At 30.9% G+C, this 22,346-nt stretch overlaps 2 protein-coding genes and 1 long non-coding RNA gene across 4 annotated transcripts; 2 read left to right on the top strand and 1 right to left on the bottom strand.

The window, feature by feature from the left end:
- Window positions 1-7,758: 7,758 nt before the first annotated feature.
- On the bottom strand, window positions 7,759-8,462 carry LOC133035435 (uncharacterized). Its single transcript, XM_061111295.1, has 2 exons — window positions 8,214-8,462; window positions 7,759-8,115 (listed from the first exon to the last, which is right to left on the bottom strand). The coding sequence occupies exons 1-2, from the start codon at window positions 8,385-8,387 to the stop codon at window positions 7,951-7,953; spliced, it is 339 nt and encodes a 112-aa protein (XP_060967278.1). The 5' UTR covers window positions 8,388-8,462; the 3' UTR covers window positions 7,759-7,950.
- A 6,397-nt stretch (window positions 8,463-14,859) lies between these two features.
- On the top strand, window positions 14,860-17,126 carry LOC133028974 (protein FAR1-RELATED SEQUENCE 5-like). The gene is made up of 2 exons (XM_030626266.2): window positions 14,860-16,706; window positions 16,790-17,126. Exons 1-2 carry the CDS (start codon window positions 14,860-14,862, stop codon window positions 17,124-17,126), a joined length of 2,184 nt encoding a protein of 727 aa, XP_030482126.2.
- Window positions 17,127-18,122: 996 nt separating this feature from the next.
- LOC115711232 (uncharacterized) lies at window positions 18,123-19,581 on the top strand. Of its 2 annotated transcripts, XR_009686784.1 has the most exons (3): window positions 18,132-18,442; window positions 18,938-19,105; window positions 19,367-19,581. It is a non-coding gene; the product is annotated as an uncharacterized LOC115711232 (long non-coding RNA). The 2 variants fall into 2 exon arrangements; XR_009686783.1 differs by having other exon boundaries at window positions 18,123-19,105.
- The last annotated feature ends 2,765 nt before the right edge of the window (window positions 19,582-22,346 follow it).

The following is a 22,346-nucleotide window of genomic DNA, read 5'->3' as shown; positions in this document are numbered from 1 at the left end:
TATGTATAACTTTTATCTTTAAGTGTGATAAATTCAACTCGAACCAGCATCTGAAAAATGGTCTGGAGTGAGAATAAATTAAGAACATTCATTTGTTTCTATTTTAAAAGCCTAATGTATGCCTAAGAGTCTGAATAAGACTTTGTATTACATTTGTTTCAGGATCGTTAAGTAGTATCAGAATAACTAAAGTTAAGACCACTTTATTCTTCATACAAAGTGATGAGGTGTCTTTAAGATACTAAAATTATATTCATACATATTTTGTTAAGATGAATTGACCATCTGAAATATAGTTAACCAATCAGATTGTAACGTACTTCACTGGTTGTATTGATTCACGTAAATCAATATTTTATTACAACCTTAAGATTACCAGTAAGTTAGATTGTAGAGAATCTTGATTGTTATTTCCACTATAGAAGTCAGATTCATTTATTGTTTTGAGGATACATCTCGTATGATGTATTATAGAGTTTCATAGTAGGCCTAGAGTTCAGAATTACAGTTTCATTAGGCCATTAAGAAAATTTTGCGATAAATTCAGCTACAATATTTATGGCTAATAACTATAAAGTACTGGTCGAAGCTAGCATATCGATATTAAATACAGCCATAAAAAGGCGTGATAAGTGGTCATTAATCACGCAAACTGAATTAGGTGATCGCATATATCCTTGACTAAAGGCATGCCGCAACACAAATTCAAGGATCATAAAGTAAATATGGGATTCAGTTAACCTATATGCAGTTTTTTTTTATATTTGTACAGCCAAAAATTATTCAATGAAACTCTAATTTCGATATTTTCTTATATTTATGTGCACCTTAATTTCATCTGAGAAAATTATCGTAAGAGGACCTAAATAAACATAAGGGTTAGGGTTTATTCACTTAAGTATATTGCCACATAAAGTACATTGTTATATAATAAATATATCGTAATACATGGAAGATAATACTCGACTTATAATGAGGACATGTCGCTATGATTCGTATGTTTATTATATAATGAGGAACGTTTGGGTTTGAATGTTTTAGTCTAAATGCTGACCAAGTGGGAGAATATAAGAATATTTTTATTTAAGGAAATATATTTCTATTTAAAGAAATAAATTTCTATTTAAGGAAATAAATAAATAATTGATTTTCTGATAAATGAATATTTTATATTCATTGAATCTGGACAAAATCAATTATGTAATATTCTATATATGGTCAGATTTCTATATTCATTACCTGATTTGATTTCCTGAATTAATTCTCAAAATATTCTGACAATTAATGTGGCGCAGATACTAATGGAGTATCTCACCTATAAATATAGGGTCTCGGTCCCCGAGCTCCTCACTCATTCTGTTCATAACAGCAAATTCCATCTAAAGAGAGTTGAGATAGCGAGGAAGCCCGATTACCCATGGTAGTTAATTTCCTTTGCAGATCAAAGCTTATGTGGGTTTGAAGCTCAAGATTCAATGGCTGGAGGTATTTCGATCCTTATTCATAGTGTATATATGTTTGATTAATTCCGCACTTTATACTTAAACATATATATTTCAGTTTATATATATAATGTCTAACAGACCCCTCTACCAATGGTTACTCAATCAATGAAACAATATAATAAAGTTTAAAATAATCCTCTAGATTTTTTCAACAAAAGTTATGTGCACCTTTCTTTTTTAACTTTAGATTGGTTAAAATAACTCCCTTATAGCATAGGTACAATACACCAAGTCTTACGGTAGAAATACCTTATATCTATTCTATATAAAGTGTGTCTATATAACTGAAATTCTTGGTTTATGAAAAATTTATGGGTCACTTTTAATTTTTATTTAATAAAATAATAAAATAATAAAATAATAATAAAATAAATCCTATTAATATTTGAACTGATATTAAATATTAGAGAATCACAACCTATTTTAAAAAAAAAAACTCATTTGGTGAACTTAACAGAGATTAATCCTGCCGTTAACTTATATATAAATATAAATTAAACCGTTAAGCCGCTGTCAACCCCGACTTCTATCTGTGATATCATATTATCAATCACATATTAAATTTACCTTCTTTTTTTTTTCCCACTTCAAAATAAAAGTAATGGCCATTATATACAATATAACATAACCAATTGGTCCTTGGAATGCACTGAGGAATTTATTGTTATAGAATTTCGTTTTACTTTGAGAGATAATGGGATGCGTGCAACTTTTCAGTTGCTCCTGGTATTTGAGGTAAACCCAATTAATCTGTGCCGTCAGACTTTAATCATAACCTAGTAGCTGGTAAACCCAATTTCTCATAAACCAACATAGGTTTCTACTAAGTTGTTATTCTTTTTGTAATTGTGGTTACTAAATTTCCATTTTTTATTGGTGTTGAAAATGGTACTGGCTCCGGAGACGCCATGGCAGCACGATTGATTTATGGATCAAGGGGCTGCTTTCTCTGGTCAGGCTGGCCGAGCTTCTGCAATTGAAACAGGGACAAAGCTTTACATATCAATCTTGGAATATGGTGTTTCAAACGAGGATATTAAGGTTCCTTTCCCCATTATTTCTAATTATATTTTTTTTCCTTCATATATACATATATGTATTAGTTTTAAATAAACATTTTATATTATTCTTTGTTTATTTTGTCATCATATTATTACGATTATTAGGTTCTGTAATTTATACTTTTTTAATTTTCTTTTTATCTTACCCCCATTTAAGTAATAGCTTAAGAATATATTTAAATCATTAAGCTTTCTTAAACACTAATATATTGCATTCAGTATTCAATAATAATCTCACTTTCAAATAACATAAAAAAAACCTAGCATAAAATTTAATATACGTGTCTCGCACGTAGTTTTTTGCTAGTATATATATATAGGGTAATACTATGGTAGGACCTAGCAAAAGTTCCCTACCGGTAGGGAATTTTTTTTCTAATCGTTGATTTTAGATCTTGTGGTTATTATGAAGTAAGGTATATACTCTTACTATAGGACTGCTTGTATACAATTAAAACTTTATACATATTATAATAATATTTTAATAATATATTTATTTTAAAAAATAAAATAATATTAATAATTAAAAAATTATTAATTTTTTATTTTTTAATTATTATCATTATTATTTTCTAAAATTAATTTAAATTATTTTTATCTAGATATTTATTTTCAAAAATTCTTCTGATATCGGATCGCTTGAATGATTTTATATGCTCTTTAATTGGAACCGTACCAACTTATTTCTCTTAAACTCAATTTTTTTGGCAGAAAAAATAATATCAAACCAAATTAATTAATTTTTTTTATAAGTGGCGTCTCAAAAGAGCAGCCAAATAACAAAATAAAACCACTGAAAAAACAGTCAATAACACCAGAATCACACACAGCCTAAAAGAAAAACAAAGAAAAGACTAGGTGTAAACATAAAAAAAAAAAAAAAAAAAAAAAAAAAAAAAAAACTATCAGTAAATTATGAAAAGCCAAAAAAATAAGAAGCCAAAAAAATAAATTTAGAAAAAATAATTCTTTTTTGAAAATAAATACCAATATAAAAATAATTCAAAATAACTTTTAAAAAAAAATAATTCAAAATAACTTTTAAAAAAATAATTCAAAATAAAAATTAATAAAATTTTTAATTATTAATATGATTTTTTAAAAAAATAAATATAATTAAATATTATTATAATATGTATAAAGTTTTAATCGTATACAAGCAGTCCTATTGTAAGAGTATACACCTTACATCATAATAACCACATGATCTAAAATCAATGGTCAAAAAAAGTTCCCTACCGGTAGGGAACTTTTGCTAGGTCCTACCATAATCTTGCCCTATATATATATATATGTCATTTGGTGGATTAGTTAATAAATAGATTTGGGTTTACTTATTATTTGGGGTACTATTTTAATTGCGATTATTAGAATGTTATAGTAAAATTGATATTACTTAGTGTTATGTTATTTCAAGCTTTATCTTTTATTTTTTTATTATTAGATTAAATCCTATTGTGACACCTATATCACACCATCATCATCATTATTCCCATATTAACTTTCTCATTACTGGTAAATAAACTAAAAATGATAAGATTAAATAGATCAAGTCTATCTCCTTTGTTTTGGTTGGCCGACCTATATACACGACACACTTATATTATATTTATCAACATAATTTTTTTTTTTAATCATATATAAAAAAAAAAAAAGGCAAAAAAAAAATAAAGGTTGAAGTAACCTCTCCTTCCCTGCCTTGTCTTGGTCGAAGACCCACAAAAGCCCAAGGTGAAGCTTAATTTAGTGAAGGTTCAAAGGGGGTTAATCATCTAATCTTACTTAAATATTTATTGGGTAAGGATCACTTTATTTCTCAATTAAAATTTTAAAGGTTTTGATATATATATATATATATATATATATATATATATATATAGGAGTTGTCTGTTGTCACGCATGAGATTTTTGAGTGATTAGTGTTGCACACCTTTAATAGCCATTAGATTGTATTGATTTTGATCTAAAGGCTGATATTACACACTTCATATATCATTTTTATATAATATTATATTTGATAAATAAAGGGGTATTTGACTTGAAAATGGGAAGTACAACCGGTTGTAACCAGTTGCAAAAATCTTGGTTTTCGCGCCCATTTAGTAAAGTGAAGAAACATTTTCAGCTGTAAACATCTTTACTTTCACAAACAAAAACTTAGTTTCAGCTAAAAAAACTCCTTCATTGTTTCATTGTTTGATTGTTTGAAGGTTCCAAACAGGCCACAAATCACTTTTCAGTTCTCTTTTATTGTTTGAAGATCATCACCCAGGTATTTTTAGTGCTTTTATTATCATTTTTCTTGTTCTTATTAGTTGTTTTTAGGGTTCTTAAACTCCTTTGCTACATCACAGAGGGTATCGCCACCGGAGAAGCTCGCGAAGAAGATGTTGCCTTGTCCTATGTAGAATTCTGGGAATCGTTTCTTACTTGTACAAGTAAGTCAATGTTCTTCTTCTCTCTCTCTCCCTCTCCATTAATATATAGAGGATCAGAACATGGTGTTCTTCCCATTTCTCTCTGTGTGTCTTCCTTTTAATCCTCAACCAGGATCAAAACCAAACTTTCAAAATGCTTTCAGATCAGACTTTAATAAACACACAAACAAACATATATATAATTATTGAGGGAAAATAAATATATAAATATATATTAGTTTTATTTATTTCAATCTGGGAAATAGGAAATGTGTATGTATACTTATTGATGTGGTGAAGTAAAGAGCAGGACAAATCGTCCTTCCCAAATTAAAAAAAAAAAAGAAGAAGAAGAAAAAGAAAAGTTGCACTATCCCACCTTGTTGTTTTGTATACATTTGATGAACTTATAGCTGAAGCTGCAAAATATACCTTATTGGAATTCACATCTTTGAAACAGCTATTTAACTAATTTACTTCATAAATTACAATCTTAGTTTTGGAAAACATGGTTGAGAATTCTCATTTTGGAGTATCCATTTTGCTCTCGGCCAACTCATTCTCTTTTACTCAAATCACCATCTCGATTTGGGTGGATGATTCATAAAAGAACAATATAAAATAAACCAAACTCAATAAAACTTATAGGAAGGCTATAGCAAACATATCCATATTCACAAAAGAACTGAGAAAGTTAGGATGAAAATCCCACTGTCTCCTAAATCTCTACAATACCTCATAATTATTCAAAAAAATTAGCACAATTATTAGTGCCCATATAGAAGAGTGATAGAAGTTATTATGTATCTAGCGATGTACTAATACTTGTTACTTGATTTAAACATCTGTTCTCTCGCACAGTAAATGTATATCTATAGTGTTTCTTGGTACTGATGTTTTTTATGCAAATGCGATAGAGGAAGTGAAGATCATTTATCTCTTTCCTAATTGGTATTTTTAAATTTTGATGGTGTTTAATGGATGAAGCCACATTGTAAATTTTTATGGGAAATGTAAATATTGGTAGAAGAATTGAAGTGCAAACATTTGAGGGATTAGAACTTGATGGAGTGAGTGGACTAGAACTTGGAGTGCAACCACTGAGGAACATAGGGTCTGGTTGGCTGGGCTTTTAGAAGCCACTTTTCAGCCTTTGAAGTTCTAGAAGTACTTTTGAAGTTGGTTGGGTTTCCAATGAATTGTTTTAGGTCTAAAAAGTCAAAAGTGAAAGCCCATCCAACCAACTCATTTGGGGATTTTGATGTTTTCATTTTAGTGCATTGTTTTTCTCTTCTGCTATTCCCTCTTTCTACTCATTCTATCAACTATTTTCCATATATATGAGCCTTTAAAGTTGTCATTGGCAATAAATGCTGGTTCTTTGGTACAGAAGAAGGAAACCACATTGAGAGAATTGAATCATCATTGAAAGGAAAATCTTGTCCAAATAATGGAGGAGAGAGTTATAAATGCTGGGGTTTCCGCCATGAAAGAAGATTACGAGGTTTGATTCTATTTCTAACTGCTTTAATCTTAATAACTCTTTTTTTTCTGTATTTTTTAATAATTAGTCTAAATCCAATTGGCATAAGCGTTTAATTGTAGTTCTTGAAAAAATTTAATAACTTTCTGTAATCGTTCCTTTCAAAATCATTAACCCTTTTTTGGGTTTTTATAAAACTTCGTATTGAGAAAATTTGTGTCTTCTTTGTGATTTATTCATATGAATTTATTTATGTTAAATTTTGAGAAAGGGTTTGTAGATTAGCTACAGATTCAGTAATACTTTTCTTTATTCTGTTTGATCCTTTGGATGGAAGAGTTGGAGAAAGTTGAAAGTAACCACACATAGTTCATCTATTCTATGATGAGGGTTAGTTGGTTTGTTTGTATTGAGTTTTCAAAGAAAGTTCATACTTAAATGATTACTACTTTTGATTTTTTTGATTTCTGATAATGGAAAATCATAATCAAATACCTTTTTGTGTAACTTGAAAATCCAATGTCACACCTTTTTGTGTTTACAAACTACTAACTGGTTTTTTGTTTAAGGCTAATTAGGATTCCTGAATTTTGACATTGACCAAATCATGTCTTTGTTAGGCATCGCGTTAGTTAAATTTTCCATTCATGAATCTAATAAGTTTAATAGTTTGGGAAGAATTTTTAACGGTTTGAAAAGTTCGGAGGGCATGATTTAGTACATAGCATTCTTCGAGGAAAACAAAATACTAATTAGCATATAAGTAGCTATATTAGTAGTTTCTTCATGAAGCACAAGTTGCTATGGGGTTTGGTTTTAACATTCAATTTCAATGAACTGTGTAAACCATAAAAGTGCTAAGTATTTATTTAATTCAACCTTTGTTTTGCTAGACTTTTACTTCATTGCTGCTAGTATATACCAGTTAAGGCCAATTCATTAGCTAAGTTAGCATTGTACATATCATCTTGAGACTGGTTCTGGATGTAACTCCAGATATCAGTCTCAGCCATTCTGTTAAGACTTAAATCAGGGTCTATTATCTTGCTATCTACATATTCGCCACCGGAGAAGCTCGCGAAGAAGATTTAACCTCTGTGACAAACCTCCTCGCCGACCCAAGAAGCGACCAAGGAACGTTAAACCATAAGGTCGGAATTCTTTATTTATTTATTTCATATTGTTATGTTTTCATCACTACTACTTAGCCATATTTTTGTGACCCCTTATGGTTGAAAACAACAACCAAAAAAACAGTTGGAATGGGGAGATAAGAATTAAGAACCAAAATAAAAAAGAATACATTTTTATTCATAGATAATGAATTTTTAGTTACAATTTTTATCAACAACAAGAAGAATAATGAATGAATGAATGAAAGAAAAAAAAAAAGTAAAGGGGTAGATAAAATTATTAAGAAATAAATAAAGGAATGGATTTTTGTTATTGTAAAATGATGATATATGATCATGTAAGGTAATTTTCTAAGCACTATAGGTGGATAGTGTGCAAGGCTTCAGAAACCAAAATACATCCAAAGTCTTTGCTTCTTTTGGATCAACAATAGAAGAAGCTCTTTTGTTTTTCTCTATGGACTCTTCCTTTGCTACTAATAATTGCTTATTCTGCTCTTGAAGGATTCCTCTCTCCTATGAGTTTATGAAACAGATAATAAAGAATAATCAGCTAAACCATAGACAATATATATCTATGAAAAATTGATATTAGTAAGAAAAAGATAACATACCATGAGCTTGGATTTGGGAAGCTTTGAAGGGGTCGGAGTGGTGGTTGGAGTACTCTTTCCGAGGACGCCTCCACCCCTTGTGGCGGAAAAGCATTGAGGAGATGGAGGATTTGTTCGGATTTGCAACAAGTTATCGTTGCCTTTGCGATTTACATTCTCTAAGACCAAGTTCATAGTCTTGGATAAAGGAGTGTTCTCTGTCTCATCATTTCTTCTGCACAAAAAATAGTTATGAAACTTTAGTCTAAAGCCTTTTATTTTCAGTAGTACATATTTGAACTAATCTATACTACATTACAGTCTAGAGTTCCACAATCACAATCTTACCAATATATACAAACATCCTTATCATAATTTTTGAAATTAGGCTCTATGCTTAACCCAACAATATAGGTTCCTATAAATGGCTTGAACCTCAGACTTTGTGGGAGAAAACCAGATCCAGACCATTTGAGCTACTCCTCTCATTCGTTTAGTCTAGTTACAGTCTTAAACCGAAATTCCATTATGCACAAAGGAGCTAATGACTGGGGGCATTTTAGGAAGGCATGTACAATCCGTTATGCATTCCTCGATCATCCCAGCGTGACTACTAGTGGATTCACTATAGTTGACTAGAACCGATCTTGGTCAAAGTTACTCGTTGCTTGCAAATCATCACTATCATGTATCAATCATCATTGAAAGTCCGTTTCCATAATGACTGCTGGCGTTTTAGGAAGACATGTACGATCTGTTATGCATTCCCCGATCATCCCAGCGTGACTACTAGTGGATTCACTATAGTTGACTAGAACCGATCTTGGTCAAAGTTACTCGTTGCTTGCAAATCATCACTATCAGGTATCAATCATCATTGAAAGTCCGTTTTCATAATGACTGCTGGCGTTTTAGGAAGGCATGTACGATCTGTTATGCATTCCCCGATCATCCCAGCGTGACTACTAGTGGATTCACTATAGTTGACTAGAACCGATCTTGGTCAAAGTTACTCGTTGCTTGCAAATCATCACTATCAGGTATCAATCGTCATTGAAAGTCCGTTTCCATAATGACTGGAGGCGTTTTAGGAAGGCACGTACGATCCGTTATTAAACTCCAATCATCCCAGCAAGACTATTAGTGGATTCACTATAGTTGACTAGAACCGATCTTGGACAAAGTGGGATTTAATATTAAATTAAACTAATAAAGATACTTCATAAGAGTACTAGGCAATAGAAGCAACGACAAAAAAGGACTTTAGGAATCATTTACCTGACTCGCAATTTTCTATAAATTAAACTTTTATACATAAAATTTATACTTGTTTATTTATATCCTTACATATTTTTATTTCTATTCCTATAAATTTTATAATTTTCATATTATACCACGTAATAATTTTACTTATTTCTCTATATTTTATTTTTCATCATATTTTCAAATAATTTTATTTTATCACTATAAAAATATATATGTTTCACTAATATTCTTTCAATTAAAAAAAAATATCCCCCACTAAAAATTGTGGCTTGCTCATTTCTAAAACAGTAATCACCTTTGTCATTTTCATAAATTTAAGACAAATCAAATTATTAAATTATTAATATTACTAATCAAAGCACTAAATTTACTTATTGGTTACAAATTAGTCATTGAATATATATATATATATATATATATATATATGTATACTTTGAAATTTCTTGCTGTGATAGTATATAATTTCTAGAAAAATTATTGTAAAAGTAATTTTTTTTTATCAAGTCTTATTGTGTTTGAGGAGTTGAGGGTTTTGTCATGTATTGCTTTGCATTTATTTATTTTCTTTTTCCTTTTTTTAGAAATCTCTTTGCATGCATTTACATTATTCATATTAATGATTATTATTTCTTATAAATGGTTTGAAGTACACCCATGGTATTTGGTGTAGCTTGGTAAACTTTCCAATTTTATGATAGTGACCATTATTTTTTTTTTATTTTGTAATATATTTTCATTTCCTTCAAACCAAGAAATCAATTTTTGCATGCATATTATTGTTTATTTGTGTATAAAGTAAAAAAAGAGATATATAATACATAAAGTTGTAGGATATATTTGCTAAAATGAGAATGTGGTACCATTGGATAAGACTAAACACTTATCATTGTTTGCTCAATGACAAGTCTTTTTCCAATGCTCAAAGTTTGACCAATACATTGATATATTTATAATAACATTGTCTCCAACTAAGAGCCAACGTCCTCTTTTTTTTTTATTTATATTTTAATTTTCTTATTGTGTTTAAAGTAATATTATATCAGATAATTTAATATTTTCTAAGATGTATACTATATTTATTTAATAATATCTATATTACTTATTCATAGTATATATTCACTCCCTCACATCAGTATATTACTTATGTATTAAAAGTATGTGATGCATGTTCAAAAAAAAAAAAAAACAAGTATGTGATGCATGACTCAATGTTTGCTATGTATGACAAATTTATTAGAGGAGATAGAGGGATGCCCATGTTAAGAATTTAATTCTTTGTCCAAGACCCAAGGGTTTACCAAAACAATAAATTATATAAAGTGATTTTGTTTCTGCAAAGAATATGACCGTTTTTATTTTATTTTTTATTTATATTTTAATGTCATTTAAAGGCTATTCAATTCATGCATGTCACTTTGTTCTTATTGTGTTCAAAGTAAAGCAAAAAGTTATATAGTACATAAAGTTATAGGTTATATTAGCTAAAATGAGAATATATAGTACTCTTGATAAGACCACACATTGTTTCAAAAAAAAAAAAAATAAGACCACGTACACACTAATGATCCATTAGGTGAAACGTACTAACCTAATAATAATAATAATAATTTATGACATTTTTTTTAACCAACAACATAACACATTAATATTATAATAGGGATCCATGATATTAATTATACATTACAACATATTAACTCAAACTACTGATTACATAAGTTTAATAAAAAAATACTAATATCATGGATTAGTTATACATTTTAAATAGTACAATAATTTTATTAGTTCAACACAAATTAGGAATAACACAAATTTCTTAAGTAACTTGAGTCCATTTTTATATATATTATTTATTGTATTTTAATTTTTTTATTATGTTTAAAGTAAAGCAAAGTACCTACTAATATGTAGTACTATTGATGAAGACTACACATTTATTGTTGTGATAAGACTACACATTTGTTCTCTTCAATGACAAACTTAAAATTAATAATATATTAATTTTGTTTCTTCATTTGTTTTGTCTTTTATTACTTTTCATTTGTTTTGTCTTTTATTACTTTGCATGGTTTAAAGTACACGCATGGTTTTATTATTGTTTTTGTAAGCTTTCTTATTTTGTGTTAGTGATAAATACAAGGTTTTGTCCAGAGGTAACCTATACAATAACTATATAATATGACCTATTTTTTCTTTGCTAGATCACCATTATTATATTATAATTTATTTGTATTTTAATCACTTCATGCATGTAATTTTATTTTTATTCCTTTTAAAATTAGGCAAAGGAAGAATAGTACATAAAGTTGTAGGTTGAATTTGCTAAATAAAGATATAAAACTATTGGGTATTAAGGGTTTTTCTTGAAATCACAATGGGTCTTCCATTGTCTATACAATTGTTTTGCTCGACAATTGAGAGTGACATTGTGTGTGTGTATATAAATATAGATATTTATCATTTGTAATTGCCTCACCACTAAATCAAATTTATAAGCCCATACCTACAGTATTTGTTTTATCACCAAAAAATGACTAAGACCAAATCCATTTCCAAAAACCTATTCCCTACCACTAACTCTTGTTACGGCTCAGCTAAGAATTACAGCCCGGACGCCCACGTATGTCCAATGAACTTAGGGACTCCTTCATCAATTTGCAAGAAATCTCCTCCATCTTCCTCTCGGTCAAGGAGATACCGGTCTCAGGCGACAGAACCTTGCTCCAATTGTGTCATGTTGCAGAGCACTCTTAACTCAGTGAATGCTTCAAAAAACAAATGTGCTGACCTGTTAGATGAGGCTCGAAAGAGGATTATCGAGCTTGCTTCGACCATGTACCAACAAAACAAGCTCCAGGGTCAAGGAAGTGACCAAGTGAAGACGGTGGAAGCATTTTTGGAAGCTGCCAATGACTACCTCAGAGGTGAAGCAAGAGTCCTTGAGGTGATTCATCTCGATTGAGGTCTTGGGAACTCGCCTTTTGTGCACCATTCACTGGCCCCATCCTCTCCAAACCTATGAATGGTCTTACATTTCTCCATATTATGTTATGATATTTTGTTGTGTTTTCTTATTATGGTATGCTTTATATTATTTTTCTAAGAGTATGTTGTGTTTTAGTTTGTGTTCACGTGTTTATTAGTAACTTTAGTTAGTATTGAGTCATGTCCTCCACAGTACTCTTAAAAGCATGCATGCATGCATGGTGTTAAAGGGTATTCTCTATCCCTAGTATCATGTAATCTCTTTTTTTATTAATATTATTAATGATGATCTTATATATATATCTAAGTGCAATTTAAAACTTTAGAGATTAATCTATCAATTATGTTGAAGAAATGTACTGTGCTCTTTCTTTTTTAAATCACTATGCTTTTGAACTACTGTATTATTATCTTTTCTTCAATATACTTTTTTTATTTTTTTTTAAAAAAAGTAATATTACACATCAGATCATTTAATTTGGAGACTATATAGACTATAGCCTATCCAGTAATATCTATATTACTTATTCATGGTGTATATTCACTCTCTAACGTGAGTATATTACTTTTGCATGAAAAATATGTGAGATTACACTATATACATTCATGGATATGGAAAATGACATTATTTCTGATTCGAAAGGGAAAAGGGAAAATGACATTATTATTATTATTATTATTATTATTATTATTATTATTTTGGAAGGGAATTAATACAATGACGTACGGGACTAAATCATCTTTATCTGGAGATTTCTTATGTGGTAATAAAATCTGGGCGATCATAAAAAATATATGCTCTCCAAATGAAAAAAGAGAAGAAAATTAAACATTAATTATTCCTGTGATTAATTGTGTTGTTTCCAAAAAAAAAAAAAAACCTATAATACTAAAAAAAAATTGACAACATCACAAGATTAAAAATTTACATTATTTATCTAATTACCATAACAATATTTATTTATCTAAAATCTTTATGACTAATAAGATATGATACTATGTTTGAGTTCACTAAAGACTATTACAAAACTATGTTTGATTTATGGTAAACATAGATGTTGCTTTAAAAGAAAACAATAAATCATGATATTGGGCCTAGATACATAGTTAGATTATGGCCCAAAATAGGCCAAGCAATTGACTAGCCTATATACATTTATATTTAACTACAACCTATATATTAAATTAAATTCTTGTGTTAGTTTCATAAATAACTACACCAACCACACCACCTACAAGTGTACAAATATGAGGACCTCACAATGGCAAAATTAAACAACTAAAAGTAAGTACTTATAAAAAGTTATTGATCTCACTCTCATTCAACTTCTTTCTATAGTGTCATTTGGTAGAGTTTTGGTGGATGAATCAATCTCACTCTCACTCACTTGGATAGTCTTGTAAGTCTCCTATTACAATTATAAAGGTATGTCTTATTAACACAATATCTTATTTTGACAGCATGTGCTTATCTTTTACTTACCATATAAATAGAGTCTAATATTGAGTCATGGATTCAAAGCATGTTCATTCTATGGTTATTACATATGATACAATAACATAGATAAGTATATATTATTCAAGAGACAATCTTCATAACAAAAGAAGTGTTAAACTAAAAGAAGTGATTGTGTTGTTTCTAAAAAAAAAAAAACTATAATACTAAAAAAAAATGATAACATCACAAGATTAAAAGATTGCATTATTTATCTAATTTATGAAAATAGATAGAATATTTACTGATGAATATTTAATTACCGTCACAATAGTTGAACGTGTTAACTAATATAAAATTTATTTTTCATAAAATCTTTATGACCAATAAGATGTGATACTATGTTTGAGTTCACTAGAGACTATTACAAAACCATGTTTCATTTATGTAAACATAGATGTTGCTGTAAAAGAGAACAATAAATCTTGGTATTGGGCCTTGATATTGGGCCTTGAAAACAATAAATCTTTTACTTACCACATAAATGGAGTCCAACTATATTGAGTCATGGATTCAAAGCATGTTCATTCTATGGTTATTACATAATATATATTTTTATAAATGTAGGATTTTTTTTTAGGTAAGAGCATTACTTTTGTTTATTTTTTTTTTGTACATATGAGAGTATTTTTTTAATATTTCAATTGGTTAATTAATGAAAGTGCATGAAATTACAATAGAACGTATATGAAAATAGTATGTTTTTTTAGGTAAATTTGTTCTTCACTGTTTGCAATACCATTGACTATGAGAGTTAGTACAACAATAAAGATTACTGTTAGTAGTCAAAACAGAAAAGCTTAAATTTTGTGTCAAATATTTAAGGAAAGTCATCAACTTCATTAACTTTAATATGTAAGTTAATGTGTTTTCATCATACACTTGAATGACTAATATTCATTTTATTGAATTATTAGGAAAAGTATGACGGACGTAGATATTGCCTCCAACTCTCACTGGCAAGAAATTTTGGACACACTTCAACTATCCAAATCAGTTGCAGAAATAGATACTCATGATATTGAAGGGAAAGAGATGGTAAGTCTAAAAATGTGGGAGGCATTCTATTATACTTATGCAAGATGGAAAGGTTTCAGTCCTAGAATTGACGATACAAAATCCAGGAAAAGTGATGGAGAAATATACATTCGACGATGGGTTTGTAACAAAGAAGGTTTTCGGAAGGAGAAATTTTTGAACATGCCAGACAGGAAGAAGCGACCAAAAGAAATAACACGTTGTGGGTGTCAAGCTGCGTTACGAATCCTTCGGTTACAAAAAACAAATCTTTGGCGGTGTCAAGAATTTGTACCATTTCATAATCATGATTTGGTAATACCATCACAAATGCAATTCACTCGGGCAAACCGCGAGGTTCCTGAAGCAGTAGCTGCACAAGTAATTAGCATGAATAGATGTGGTATCAAAACTTCTTCCGTTGTAGCACATATTGCCCTACAATCTGGAGGGTATGACAATCTTCCTTTCCAACTAAGAGATGTGTACAACAAAGTGGCTAGTTTAAGAAAGCAAGAGAACATATCAAGTGATGCAGAAGGTACATTGGGTTTCTTAGAAGGCTTATCATCAATGGATCCTGAATTTTACGTCGAGTACAAGATTGATGACGAAAATCGATTAGCATTCCTTTTTTGGGCTGATGGTATGAGTAGAAGAGACTACATGTTATTCGGGGAAGCTATTGCTTTTGATACAACATACCGCACCAATAAGTATAATAAGCCATTGACTGTAGTTGTTGGCGTCAATCACCATTTTGAAACTTGTGTGTTCGGTTGCGCAGTTTTACTTGATGAGACGGAAGACGCTTATATTTGGTTCTTGAGGGTGTTCCTTGATTGCATGGGCAACAAAAAACCAAAAGTAGTCCTCACTGATAATGATGAAAGGATGGGATTCGCAATCAGACATTTGTTACGAGACTCTACCCATCGACTTTGTGCATGGCATCTAGGGAACAATGCCACAAAGAATATTAAGATTCCAGATTTCAACAAAGGCTTCTTTGACTTAATATACAACTACTACAAAGTGGAAGAGTTTGAAGAAAAATGGGCCGCTTTGTTGGCACAGTTCGGCCTTGAAGAAAATTCTTGGTGTCGTACTAAATACAACACACGTGGTCAATGGGCAGAGACGTTCTTAAGAGGGGTTTTCTATGGAGGCATGCGAACAACCCAAAGATGTGAGTCTATGAACAATGTACTCAAGAGATTCTTACTTGCTAATTACAGTTTACGAGAGTTTGTTTCACAAATTACCCATGCTATTGGCACAATGCGCCATAATGAAGCCGCTAAAGATTTCAAAAGCATGCATATCGTCCCTCATATTCCCGCTGGTAAGACAGATTTCTTGCAAACATATTACAAACAGGCCGCCGCAATTTTCACCAGAAACATATATTATAAAGTAAAAGAACAGATTGAGGAAGAGCAACCCTATTCAATTTCTCATCGGGAAGATCAAGGGGATTCATACCTCTTCTCTTTAGCTAGATTCCAATACGGTACGATAAGACACCGAGTCTTATATAACAAAGAGAAGAATGAGTTAAATTGTTCGTGTTTGTTGTTTGAGTCCGATGGTATTCCATGCAAGCATATATGGTGTGTAATGAAAAGTCTTGACATTCGAGTTATACCAGAATCCTTAATATTAACTCGTTGGCGAAAGGATGTCAAGACTTCTTCCTCTACACAAGTTGGTGAACACTCATCCGAGCATCAAAAGATGACCCAATTGTCAAGGTAAATTAAAATTAAATTAGCAAATAAAATTCTTTTATTCTTATTCTATTAGTGTTTTAATTATGATTCATATGATTGTTCAGGTTTGGAGCGCTCAATGCTTATTCAAACTCAATGAATTTCTTTGCATCACACTCAGAAGCGACATTCCAAATGGCAAAGATGGAGTTGGAAAAACTTAATACCATCTTTAGGGCGTCTTACGAGGAGGGACAGAATAGCCAAAACTCACAACCAACCACAACATATCGTGATAATCCAAACATAATCCAAGATCCTGTAAGAGTGAGGACGAAGGGCATGGCCTCAACGAATTCTAGAAAAGGAACAAATGATGGAGTACAAGGAGGTAGGCAATGCACACTTTGTGGAGGTCGAGATCATAATAAACGAACTTGTATGAGAAGGACAGGGGTCTAAAACTCATACAAGACCATGATCATCTTCCACCCATGCATGTTGAATACATTCCACAGTAAAAAAGACTAGTCCCCATTCTTAAGCCTTCAATGAAACATCTAATTCTTATTTTATATTGTTATTGTCATTTAATTATGTGAGACCATTAGTTGTTATTTCACCAACTTATATGTAAGACTACTTCAATTCAACATATATGGCATGGTATTGTGGCTTTATTATAGTGAATAGTTTGAGATAACTAGATTACTTATGCATAAAACCTAATGTTAAATTACACGTGTTTATCATACCCATTTAATTATGAATGAAGTATAAAATTGAATAAATCATACCATTAACGTTATAATTTAGTTTATGACATATATTTTCCATATATATTTTAGCAATAGTTTTATTAGTTTTAGTTATATTTAAAATAAATAATTTTAGAGAAACTAAAGAAAATATTATAACTAAGTATAATTTAAAAAATAAAAAATTTATTAAGTTTAATTATTTTAAATTTTTAATTAATATGCCAATTAATATTATTCTTTTTTCAAAAAAAAGAAATCACCCAGTTTAATTACCATATTACTTGTACTCCTAAAGAAAATTCTGATAAACTAATATTTTTCATACATGGTCTATATTTACCCAGTAACATCTATATTATTTAGGTGTGGTTGATATTCACTCAAAAACGTAATAGATTACTTACGCATGAAAACTTAATGTGAAATTACACTTATATCCCTACCTAGCACATATAAAATATTTGTGTCAACTCAACAGGTTAGTATAACCGGCTATATTAGGTTAATATTGTCCTTTATCTATTATTTATTGGCTTAAAATAATAGTTGTCAGAAAAAGAAAAAAATTAAAGGAACACATGTCACTTTTTTAGATTGTACTATGTTTGTTGATATAATATATATATATTATTTTTGTGAGTCACTAGTCACGCAATTGATACAATGCGTGATCACATCCAAAGCCATATATATATATATATACTCATATATTGGAGCTAAACTTGAATAGTGAACTTTTGGTAAGAAATTTAATGATTTTTGTAGCTTTATGAAAGCTTTTTTGGAGAATATAAGTTGAGTTCAGTTTATATAATTTAAGTGAGTTGAGAGTGAAATTTTAAGTTGTCATAAGGTGTGATTTTTATAGTTAGTTATTAATAGAAAAGTTTACAGTTTAAGTTTTAAATGGCTGTTTTGGATAGACATTTATTGTCTTACTATTAATATGACTTAGGATTATTATACGCCAAATTATATGTCGCTTGGGTCCGCTAGCACACTCATTTGGATATGCAGGTAAGAAAAGTATATTGTATTGTATAGTATGTGGTATGTAATACAATTAATATTGTTATGAATTGATTAATATTGAGATATAGTTAATATTGTTATGTAATGAAAAGATTGATTGGTTGAGTATCGATAATGTGATGATATTATGCATATGATATATGGGCTCACCTGATTAGGTGATGCGATTTTCTTGGCGACATATCGAGCGTAGGTATAGGCGTTAGTGATATATGATGAGTACCGAGCATAGGTACGGGCTCACCTGATTAGGTGATGCAATTTTTTTGACGACATTCTGAGCGTAAGTACGGGCGTTAGTGATATATGATAAGTACCGAGCGTAAGTACGGACTCGTCTGATTAGACGATGCAATATTGGTGCTAGATTATGGTATGGGCTCACCTGATTAGGTGATGCAATTATATGATATATGGGTGTAGGTTTTTGGCACAGGCTCACCTAATTAGGTAATGCAATTATATGATATATGGGTGCAGGTTTATGGCACGAGCTCATCTAATTAGGTGACTCAGTTATGCGATATATGAGTGCCAGACTATGGCACGGGCTTGCCTGATTAGGCAATGCAATACGGGATTATCAGATTAAAGCATCAACTTGTCTGATTAGGCAACGTGATGTCATGAAGATGGTTACTTTATGAGGTAACATAAATATATTATTTATATGATTAAATGAATATGAATTCTATTATTGGTATAATGGTTTTGTATTACTAAATATTTGTACACTGATACTTATTCGTGGCAAATGCCAGTAGTGATTTGGATTTCATCTTATGAACAATGTTTGATGGTTTGACTCGTATTATGTATAAATGACAATATTCGAATAATCAACTATATGATTATTATTATTACTTTTCTCGCTGAGTTTTTGTGACTCACGGGTGCTATGTGGTGCAGGTAAAGACAAAGAAAAGCTAGATCAACCATGAGGTGACAGTCTTCTCCAGCAATGTCATATTGACCTCACTGGCCTGCGTGCCACGTTGCCAGGAGTTGTTTTGGGCTGGCTGTATCTGTTGTGTATTTTGATTTTGTCTTTAAATGGTTGTCGTATATATTTCTTTAGCAAAATTTTTTATAACAGGGATTGCCAAAACACACTTTTTATGCCATTATAATGTCCATTTTTGGTATTTTATTTTAGTCAAATTTTTAATATTACTAGGGTTTTTAATAATTAATTAATCTATTAGTATTAAATTAGTTTATAAAATCACACACGTGGCGTCCCTATAGATTAGGGTGTTACTTCACACCACCAAATAGCTCATGATTTCCAGGGAGTTGGGTGGGAGTTTGTTTACTTGTTCTAATACTTCCTCACAAGTGAAACGTCTTGGAGGAGGTCTTCTCTCAATTTGTCTGTTAAATTGAGTATCCTTTCTCATTCGATGGTTATTTGGCAAAAATCTTCTATGAACTACGTAAGATGTCTTACCAATTACTCGAATGGAAGAGGTATCTTCATTACAAGTGGGGCAAGCTTTGTATCTCTGACCACTCCAACAAGTCAAATAACTACGAGCTAGAAAATCATTAACATTCCACAAAAGAGTTGCACGCAACTTGAACACAATGTTAGTTCGACTATCTTTCGTATCTACCTCGTTAACCCACAACTCCTTCAACTTATCCACCAAGGGTCGTAAAAATACATCTATGTCCATACCCAGTGATTTTTCTTCAGGAATAAGAATGGTCAACAAAAAATTATTATCTTTCATACATAACAAAGGTGGAAGATTATAGTTCGCCAAAACTATTGGCCACATACTGTAAGCTTGGCTCATGTTGCCAAATGGATTAAAGCCATCAGCAGCTAAACCTAGACAAACATTTTGAGGTTCACTAGGAAAATCATTGTTTGGCATCAAAGTCCTTCCATGCTCTACCATCCATAGGGTGTCGCATCACACCATCATCTTTTGATTTACCAGTGTGGTGCCATACCATGTATTTTATTGTATGCCTTGAACTATATAGTCTCTTCAGTCACGGAGTTAATGGAAAGCAACGCATCACCTTATGATGCATCTTTTTTGCTCCTGAATTTTTTGAAGTTATCCATCTAGTAGTGCCACAAACTAGACATGAATCTTTATTTGCATGTTCATTGTAAAATAAACAGCAATTATGCATGCACGCATGAATTGACTCGTACCCCAACCCTAATTTCTTCAATCTTTTCTTGGCATCATAGTAGTTTGATGGAATTTTATTTTTCTTTGGAAAATGTAGTTTTAATAACTTCAGTAATTCATCAAATATGTTGTTAGGAATCTTTTCCCTAACTTTCAAATGCAATAACTTTGCCAAAAAATTAAGAGAAGATATCCAATCACAACGAGGATACAACTCGGCCTTAATCTCTTCAAATAATTTGTAGTGCCATTGATTTGCATCAAGATTATCATCCATTTCAAATGATGGCTAAAGGAAGTCATCCACTATTAGAATCATATCGTCAATTTCAAGGTCATCATCAACGCCATCATGGTCATTGACTATATTAGTGGCGCTAGATTCTGCTTCCCCGTGGTAAGCCCACTTCTCCTAACCAGTAAAAAAACCCCAATCGAATATGTGTGCTTTTACAACAGGTAAAGTTAGAAGCCTATTGTTCACACATCTTACACAAGGGTACCTAATTCTACCATCACAATCTTTACATTTCGAGGCCATCTCTAAAAATGCATTTAGACCATTCCAATATTGTGGACATCTACGATTTCGCAATGTGGTCTAAGACTTGTCGATTGTCATCTAAAATTTTATAAAGGCATATAAGATTTTATAGTCTAAAAAAAATTGAATGATAAAATTTTATGTTATTTTATGATATCTTATGCAATTTTATAATATTTTTTAAAAAAAATCATGTATTATTACTTATCTAGACAAATTATTATTCACCATGTAAAAGTTTGTTAACGCAGATTTTTGTTAACCAAATTTAAGCCTCACAAATATGATTCAATACAGAAAAACTATAGAAAAATAAAAATATGAACACAAGATTTTTACGTGGTTTTGCAGTGAAAATTCTGCATAGTTCACGAATTAATCTTATTCAGATTTCTGAGTATCTTTTTCTCTTTGGGGCCTCTCCCTTGTTTTGATCTTATCTGCCACCTTTTATAATTGCAGAGTGGCAGTTAATTACAAAATTGACCAAAATACATATACGGCTATTATCCCTAAAATTGTGGGATTTGATTATATATCAAGCCAAATAAATGAAGTTTTTACATAGCTATGAATATCCCACCTCTATTGGGCCGAGATGAGCGCATAATTAAAGATATACGGTAAACCTTATCTCATAGGGATGTCTCGCTGAGGAGGGAGCCAAGATCACTCTGATAGCGAGTAGCTGCTTGTCGTTTTAGCTTCTCGAGACTAATATTGTCTTAATCATGATGGTTACACTCTCTGGGGTTGAGAAGATCTTCCTCGCATGCAAAACATCTTTAGCGAGATAATCGTCTCGCTGTCTGTTATCTTGGCTCGCCATACTATCTATACTTAGTTTGTATATTGCATAATATACGCTAAGTATTTTTAGTGTCATCGTTTTCTCTTTCACATAGCGAGGTTGAGCCCTCGTCATGAGTGTATGCACTAACATGGTTTCTCGTCAATACATAAATTGGCAAATTGTATGTTTCTGTCTCGCTGAAGGCTATTCAGCCAGCCGAGTTATAAACCTATCCTGCGAATTATATTTCCAACGAGTTGTTCCATGCTAAGCATACTTGTCGTTTGTGTGTTTGAGTTCTTCCCAGCTCGACAGGTGTCCTCCTCTCATGTGCTTACCGAACTTCGGGTATACCAATTACCCCTTAAAAAGTTCTTTTTAATTAAAAAGAGCTTTTTA

This window comes from Cannabis sativa, chromosome 3 (assembly GCF_029168945.1).
Source record: "Cannabis sativa cultivar Pink pepper isolate KNU-18-1 chromosome 3, ASM2916894v1, whole genome shotgun sequence".
In the NCBI taxonomy this organism is placed as follows: Eukaryota; Viridiplantae; Streptophyta; class Magnoliopsida; order Rosales; family Cannabaceae; genus Cannabis; species Cannabis sativa.
The sequence above is the reverse complement of the archived record's forward strand: the minus strand, read 5'-3'. Positions and strand labels throughout refer to the sequence as shown.

Excerpts from the sequence above, each read along its gene's own strand:
- LOC133028974 (XM_030626266.2), top strand. The coding sequence starts at position 14,860 with ATGACGGACGTAGATATTGCCTCCAACTCTCACTGGCAAGAAATTTTG. Across the intron at positions 16,707-16,789 it reads AAGATGACCCAATTGTCAAG|GTTTGGAGCGCTCAATGCTT; the intron begins GTAAATTAAAAT and ends ATGATTGTTCAG.
- LOC133035435 (XM_061111295.1), bottom strand. The coding sequence starts at position 8,387 with ATGAACTTGGTCTTAGAGAATGTAAATCGCAAAGGCAACGATAACTTG. Across the intron at positions 8,116-8,213 it reads TTCCCAAATCCAAGCTCATG|GAGAGAGGAATCCTTCAAGA; the intron begins GTATGTTATCTT and ends ATAAACTCATAG.